Raw genomic sequence first — 8,285 nt, 5'->3', positions numbered from 1 at the left:
GGGGGGAGAAGAGAAGATGATGGGGGGGGGGGAGAAGAGGAAGGGGGGAAGATGATGGGGGGGGGGGAAGAGAGATGATGATGGAGGGGGGGGGAAGAGAGAAAAAGATGGGGGGGGGAGAGAAAAAAGGGGGGGGGGAGAGAAGAGAGAGAGAGATGGGGGGGAGAAGAGAAGATGATGGGGGGGAGAAGAGAAGAAGAAGATGGGGGGGAAGAGAGAAAAAGATGGGGGGGAAGAGAGAAAAGATGGGGGGGGAGAGAGAAAATGATGGGGGGGGAGAAGAGAAGATGATGGGGGGGGGGGGGGGGGAGAAGAGAAGATGATGGGGGGGGGGGGAGAAGAGAAGATGATGGGGGGTGGGAGAGAGAAGATGATGGGGGGTGGGAGAGAGATGATGGGGGGGGGGGGAAGAGAGATGATGATGAGGGGGGGGGGGGAAGAGAGAAAAAGATGGGGGGGGAGAGAAAAAAAGATGGGGGGGGGAGAGAAGAGAAAAAGATGGGGGGGAGAAGAGAAGATGATGGGGGGGGAGAAGAGAAGAAGAAGATGGGGGGGAAGAGAGAAGAAGATGGGGGGGGGGGAAAGAGAGAAGAAGATGGGGGGGGAAAAGAGAGAAAAAGATGGGGGGAGAAGAAGAAGAGGGGGGGGGGGGAAGAGAAGATGATGGGGGGGGGAAGAGAAGATGATGGGGGGAGAAAGAGAAGGTGATGGGGGGGAGAAAGAGAAGGTGATGGGGGGGAAGAAAGAGAAGATGATGGGGGGGAAGAAAGAGAAGATGATGGGGGGGGGGAAGAGAAGATGATGGGGGGGAAGAGAAGATGATGGGGGGGGAAGAGAAGATGATGGGGGGGAAAGAGAAGATGATGGGGGGGGAAAGAGAAGATGAGGGGGGGGGAAAGAGAAGGGGAAGATGGGGGGGGGAGAGAAGATGGGGGGGAAGAAGAGAAGAAGATGGGGGGGAAAAGAGATGATTGGGGGGGGAAAGAGAAGATGATGAGGGTGGGAGAGAAGAAGATGAGGGGGGAGAGAAGAAGATGAGGGGGGAGAGAAGAAGATGAGGGGGGGGAGAGAAGAAGATGAGGGGGGGGAGAGAAGAAGATGAGGGGGGGAGAGAAGAAGATGAGGGGGGGAGAGCAGAAGAAGATGAGGGGGGAGAGAAGAAGATGAGGGGGGGAGAGAAGAAGATGAGGGGGGGAGAGAAGAAGATGAGGGGGGGGGAGAGAAGAAGATGAGGGGGGGAGAGAAGAAGATGAGGGGGGGAGAGAAGAAGATGAGGGGGGAGAGAAGAAGATGAGGGGGGAGAGAAGAAGATGAGGGGGGGAGAGAGAAGATGAGGGGGGGAGAGAAGAAGATGAGGGGGGGAGAGAAGAAGATGAGGGGGGGAGAGAAGAAGATGAGGGGGGGAGAGAGAAGATGAGGGGGGGAGAGAAGAAGATGAGGGGGGGAGAGAAGAAGATGAGATGGGGGGAGAGAAGAAGATGAGGGGGGGAGAGAAGAAGATGAGGGGGGGAGAGAAGAAGATGAGGGGGGAGAGAAGAAGCTGAGGGGGGGAGAGAAGAAGATGAGGGGGGAGAGAAGAAGATGAGGGGGGGGAGAAGAGAAGATGAGGGGGGGAAAGAGAGAAGAAGATGGGGGGGGAAAGAGATGATGGGGGTGGGGAAGAGAAGATGATGAGGGGGGGAAGAGAGAATAAGATGGGGGGGGAAAGAGAGAATAAGATGGGGGGGGAAGAGATGATGGGGGAAGAGAAGAAGATGAGGGGGGGAAAGAGAGAAGAAGATGAGGGGGAAAGAGAAGAAGATGAGGGGGGAAAGAGAGAAGAAGATGAGGGAGGGGGAAGAGAAGAAGATGGGGGGGAAGAGATGATGGGGCGGGAAGAGAAGAAGATGAGGGGAGGAAAGAGAGATGATGAGGGGGGGAAAGAGAAGAAGATGGGGGGGAAGAGATGATGGGGGGGGAAGAGAAGAAGATGAGGGGGGGAAGAGAGAAGAGGGGGGGGGGAAGAGAAAAAGATGGAAGATGGGGAGCCCTGCCCGCCGAGGTAAGATGCACAGGCCACTCGGCCGGGGATAGGGGCGACGTCCTTCGGCCTGGGATAGGGTCGTCGCCCCGCTACTGCACACAGCTGCCGGCACTGTTTCGATGCAGGGCTGTAGCTTCGCCCCCAGCAGCTCCTGCTGCGCCGTGCCGAGGTGGAATTGGGCCTACAGCTATTGGAGAATCGCGAGGCAAGTATTCGGCGCAATTTTTGTTCTATAAATTAGGCGGGCCTCACCGACGTGCGCCGTTCTAGCCGCCGGCCGAAACTTGACCCTCTAGTTTCTACTGGAGGCTGAAAATAAAATGCCCAGAACCCATCGGACCAAAGTAGGCCTCAGTGGGCTGATATGAAAAGAAGAAAAATAAAGCATGCATCAGCCAAACAGATGGTGTTGACAACTTCGTCAACTTTGGGGAAAACGCAACAAAATTATATTGAACTTTAAAAAAACAAGATTATAAGGCCAGTAAATACTAAGCCATCATTTTACAGTGTAAAAAGAAACACTGAAAACAATTTTTTAAATTATCGTGTAGACAACAGTCAAGACTGCTGGTAACATGATAAATACACAGGGACAGTTCAGAAAAAAAGCCTTATAAATAATACAACAGAATGGTGGAACATCATCTGACGAACTAACATTACATTACAAGAATGCAAAATTCAAAAGGAAACAAATCCAATAGATCTACAATTTATGCTGTTTACCTCGGTCTGTCTGCATAACTATGCTCTACTTTTAACCATTCATTCTTGCTCACGCTGTATATCCAAGCATCACCTAAAAAACACAATTATCTTGTACAATTAATTGTGAATTCTTGAAGTACACCTTTACATTAAAATATGTAACTATTCACAAAAAAATTATGTGCTCATTTGTTTTGTTCATTTGTCAATTTACACAGAGGGTACGAATGACTAGAAAATTATTGCCATTATAGTAACATTTTTCACTGAAAGCTAGGCTTGCATGTCGTGAATATTTTAACAGAGCCAGGTATGTTTTTTCCATATATAGTGTAATATTTTATGCTAGTAATTTAGGCACAAAACCTGAATCCAAATATTTAAGAGAGATGGGGGGTTAGCTACCCAGTTATATGCAACTGCATGATACATGTAAGAAAATCATTTTATTAATTGTTAACGATTTACTGATTTTTTTTTAAAAAGCTCAAAGCCAAGTGAGTTACAGAAAAATAAATACATACATTTAATTTTTTTTTAAAGTACAAGCAAAAATGTAAATATCTAGGGGGGGATACACAATGGGGAAGCTCAAAGGCACCTTGACCATGATACAACAAAGGCAGGCTCAACTCTAACTGCAGTCTCCAAAAATTCTCTGCAATAGTAAACTATGTAACAAAATAAGAGTGAAACGTACTTAACGGTTGTTTGTCAGTCGTGAAACCTCCAAACAGGAAGAGATGGTCATTTGAGATTGTAGTGAGTGAGTGCCAAGAGCGGCCAACGGGGATTTGATCAGGAGATTGTACCCTAGCAAATAAAAGTTGAGTGATAGACAATGTTCTCAATGGAAGTGCATTGATTCACTGAAAGCCTAAACACTCAATTCCTGTAATATAACACTGCATATACCAAATCTCTTAACTACTGAAAGTTGTTAACTTTAAGAACAAATGTAATGAGCAGTTTGCCCTGGTGATGCAGCATATTGTCCTAGATGTTTCATTGTCAAGAATGGGGAAAGGCTAGGAATTACATTTATGATCAGCAATGACGATACAAATGTAAATTTATCAAGCTGGTTTTTTAAGACTGATACAGTAAAAACAGAGATAAAAAGATAAACTGCAAATCCAGGAAATCTAAAATAAAAGCAGAAAATATACAGTAGGTTCATTAGCATCTGAATAAAGACAGATTAACATAGAGTTCAGGTTGAAACATTAACCTGTCTCTTCTCTTTTCAGATGCTGATAGGCATGTTATATTTTTCCCCATATATAGTTAAAAATATGATGCATTTTTAAACCATGTGTTATTTTTATGATGAATATATGGCACTAGCTGAGTCTGACATTCCAGAACGTGGCTAGGCTATAACTGAGCCACTACATGAAGATATAGAGACTTCACACAGAAATAACATTTTTAAAATGAAAAGAATATTTATTGCCGCTCACTGTCCTGCACCTCTGAACAACTGGCTATCAAGCAACACTGGCAGAGGTTTGGGAGCTGCTCACCTACTGACTCTTGCAGTGAGGAAATAGAAGCATTGAGAGGTAAAAAGGTTTTTTTTAAAGTAGTAAATATTAAAATTAATGGGACAGTAGTTCGACAATATCCTTCAGACTAAAACAAATGCATTTTAATGGTTGGAATAGTAGTTTGTGGTTCCTTCAATAGTTCAGCAAGTTTATAGAGTAGCTGAACCACACACAGGTTTAATCCTGGTCTGTGCTGTTGGCTGGTCTCAGCAACAGTGGTGGTAGCAGCCTTACAACTTGGCTGAGATGCTCTACAGGGTTGAATAGCCTGTTGACACTTATTGTTAAGGTTCATAAATGAAGAATGGTCACTTGGATAAGTCACCGAAATGCCCTTGGAACTATACCCCAGCAAAAAAAAAAATCACTGGCCCTCAGAGCTGCTTCCACTCCGCCAATGTAACATTGTGGAACGGCAATGGAAACCCCACTTACGTGCAGCACCAAAGAAATTCCCGGCAAATATATCGAGGAGATTGGGGGCAGGGGAAATGGTAGTTCTTAATTCAACAATCCACAAACATGTAAAATATATGAAATCGTAACATACACTTCATTCCATTCCCACGTATCCAAATCAAGGTAATAGAGGTCATTGGTCCTGGCATCCTTAGGTAGAGATGATAAAAAACAAAGTACGTAAATATTGATTTATAGCAGGTAGATAATACAAGGTTGGAAGCATTTTAATTTTTGTATAGGCATACACCTTTCAGATAACATTGTTATACAAATGGCTTTTTAATGGAAAGGTTTGAATCACACTAAATCTGTGTTGATTCCAATGTTAATGTTAATTTCTATACTTTGTAACTTTTTTCTCTGTAGAACAGATCTTTTCCTTTTCTTAGGAAGAAATGAAAAGACAAGACGGGCCACAAAGACAAGTAGTGAAGGGAAGTATAATTTTTTTTTACTGGTACAGTAAGTGCAACACATACTTGGCAGTAGTGGGAGCTGTTCTCTGCGTCAGGTCCATGCAATACCAGACCTGATCTGGGAATGCTTGGTTGTGCTACAAGCGGCAAACATTTTTTTCTCCATTTTTCAGCACTGATATACTGTGTCTTGAATAGTTACAAAAACATTTTTTTTTAAGTTGGAAGAAGAAAAGTAAGGAGAGGAGTGTTCAAGTGTCAGAAGAGCTCCTGGGCTGTGAAGGCTGTCCTAGTATTTCTACTTTGTTTATGTTCTATACATTATCACAAAAAGATTCTGTACTCTTGCAGCATCAAAAAACCATTTTAAAGATTAATTCTGAGGAAGTATGAACTCCTTCCCATAATGTAAATGAATAATGCAATCTCTTTCATTTTAATTGCATAATCTCTTTTCTTAAAAGCATTCTATTTCCACCAAATGCAATATTTCTGATGTTATTACAAAATTAGTGAAACATAACTTTTTACTGTGCAGTAAATTAAATAACGTACCTGATACCGTCCTCCAAACACGTAGCCTCGGTTTCCGATTGTGGCACAAGCATGAGCTGCCCGAGGTGAAGGGGCTTTTCCCTATTGGATACAATACACCTTATAACGTACCATTACAAAAAGGTCAGTATTCCATTATTTTGAGGGGTATTGGGTACTGGTAAATTATCCTAATCAAAATTACACACCAGAAAAACACAGCTCTCACACCAATGAAAAGTACTGCAGCCTATAAAAGCCAAACCCATTCTTGTGCAACACTATACAACAGTGGGGATACCTTTGTAATGGGCTGGTTCCATGTAAAAGTTTCAAGGTCAATGAAGTGGACATGATTGTTCCAGCCTCTTGGATGACTTGCATTCTGGAAAAAATGTAACAATGGTTTCATTCTCATTACTTTCTTACACAAAGGAAGACAATCTCAAGTAATATATTGAAATATTTACCCAAAATGATGATTCATCAAATTCAAATGATCCATGATACTGCTCTCGAGGTTGGTATCCATAGCCACCAAAGAAAATCAACCTGGAGTAAAAATAAAGAAAAGTTAGCAATAATGAAAACTAGACAGGCAAAATGTGTGTAGAAAGAAGAAATTCGCAAAGTCAACATACTCTGCCATGAAAGGAATAAAATTGTGATTTTTATAGAACTTAATGGAATTAACAAATAAATTCTTCTTCTTTACGTCAGGTACCCTTCACACACAGAAAAATTGTTATACCAAATGTAGAGAGTGAATAAGTAGGATTTTTTTCAAGGTTGTCAAAATCTTGCTATAACTCAATGGAATACTTGGTGTCAAACTTCAGTGACTGTTTTCATTCGCCCACCTCTACACTTATATGGATGGGCTAAGCTTCAATTTTTGTTAAAATATAACGATTTAAAAAATCAAATAGGTTTAAATCAAAAATGCAATGAAAATGTTTTAGATTCTACAATTTCCCTTCATTTTGGAGTCAACTTATTTTAACAGTAAAATTAAAGTTTAAAAATTACACATTTATCAACTTTGTGAATTAAAATGTTCTTGCATAACAAGAACATGAAGAAATAACTGAAAATTGTTTGAACATTTCCATACTTTTTCTTCATGTATTCAAACTTGTTTATATGTGAAAAGCAGCAAAGAAGTAAAAAGTACAGTGAAATCTGATCTGACCACGATAAAACAGCAGCTGCAAACTTATGCAGGCTGAGTATCTCAACCGCTTGGAAGAACCCATTCCGATATACACAGTTCATTAAGCAACACTGTGTTAGAGGTAATTATTTACTTACTTGTTCTTGTACACCCAGCAGCCAAGCTTGTCTTTGGGTGTTGGTGGTACCCCCTTGAATTCTTTTATTCTCTCCCAATGCAGTATTTTGTCTTTGGCTCTCAGGTTTAAAATGTAGAACTGCAGAGAGTTGGAACAGAAATAACTCTAAAGTTTACATTAATTATCAGGGCTACCCCGCTCCTGTTCCAGTCTGTCTGTCTGTCTTTTTGATAAGTCAAGTACCCTGGAATATTTAGTTCCCAACCCTGGTCACCTTGTAACCATGTCTCTGTAATGGCTATTAGATCATATCCATTTATCACTATTTGTGCCACTAATTTGTCTAAATTGTTATGAATGCTTCATGCATTCAGGTAAAGAGCTTTTAGTTTTAATCTTTTACCTTTAGTCCCTGCTTTCATCTTATTTGTTGATGCACGATTACCTTTAAGCTCTCTGACCCTTCCTGTCACGAATTGCTTATCTTTACACAAATCGTTGCACTGCTCCATTGCCTTGACTTTTCTCATTAGATTTCTAAATTTCCCCTCACCTGAGCCCTCCCCCTTTTCTAGTTGAAAACCCTAGTTATTCGATTCGCCAGGACACTGGTCCCAGCCTGCTTTAGGTGGAGACCATCCCAATGGAACAGCTCTCTTTCCCCAGTGCTGGTGCCAGTGCCCCATGAATTGAAACCCCTTCCTCCCACACCATTCTTTGAGCCACGCATTTAACTCTCTGATCTGCTTGTGCCTATGCCAATTTGCGCATGGCTCAAGTAACAATCCAGAGCCTTTGAGGATCTGCTTTTTAATTTGAACCATAGCTCCTCAAACTCTCTCAGCAGAAACTCATTCCTAGTTCTACCTATGTTGTTGGTTCCTACGTGGACCACAACAACTGAATCCTCCCCCTCCCACTCCAAATTCTTCTCTGCAAGGAGATATCCTTAACCCTGGCACAGCCTTCAGAACTCCCGAGCAGGTCTGCAGAGAACAGTATCTATCCCCCTGACTATACTGTCCCCTATCACTTCCTTTTACTCCCCCCAATTGAATGGCCTCCTGTACCATGGTGCCGTGGTCAGTTTGCTCATCCACCCTGCAGACTTTGCCCTCGTCCACACAGACAGCAAGAACTTCAGACCTGTTGGATAAGGACAAAGGCTGAGGCTCCTCCAGCACTGCACCTGGGATCCCCTAACCTGTCTGAGTTGCAGTCATGTCCTCTGGACCCTGACCACCATCCAGACCTGTACAACTACCTAACCTAAGGGGTGTGACTGCCTCCTGGATCA

General features: G+C 42.9%; 1 protein-coding gene across 1 annotated transcript; it reads right to left on the bottom strand.

Annotated features, from left to right (window-relative positions):
• Positions 1–2,732: 2,732 nt before the first annotated feature.
• Positions 2,733–7,153, bottom strand: LOC139250249 (kelch domain-containing protein 2-like; the record flags this gene model as incomplete). Its single annotated transcript, XM_070872748.1, has 7 exons — positions 2,733–2,825; positions 3,435–3,547; positions 4,835–4,893; positions 5,718–5,798; positions 5,998–6,081; positions 6,167–6,248; positions 7,008–7,153. Coding segments are annotated over 7 exons (642 nt in total), but the record flags the coding sequence as incomplete, so codon positions are not given.
• Between the last annotated feature and the right edge of the window lie 1,132 nt (positions 7,154–8,285).

The sequence above is a fragment of the Pristiophorus japonicus genome, unplaced genomic scaffold, assembly GCF_044704955.1.
Source record: "Pristiophorus japonicus isolate sPriJap1 unplaced genomic scaffold, sPriJap1.hap1 HAP1_SCAFFOLD_3580, whole genome shotgun sequence".
Taxonomy (NCBI): Eukaryota; Metazoa; Chordata; class Chondrichthyes; family Pristiophoridae; genus Pristiophorus; species Pristiophorus japonicus.
The sequence above is the reverse complement of the archived record's forward strand: the minus strand, read 5'-3'. Positions and strand labels throughout refer to the sequence as shown.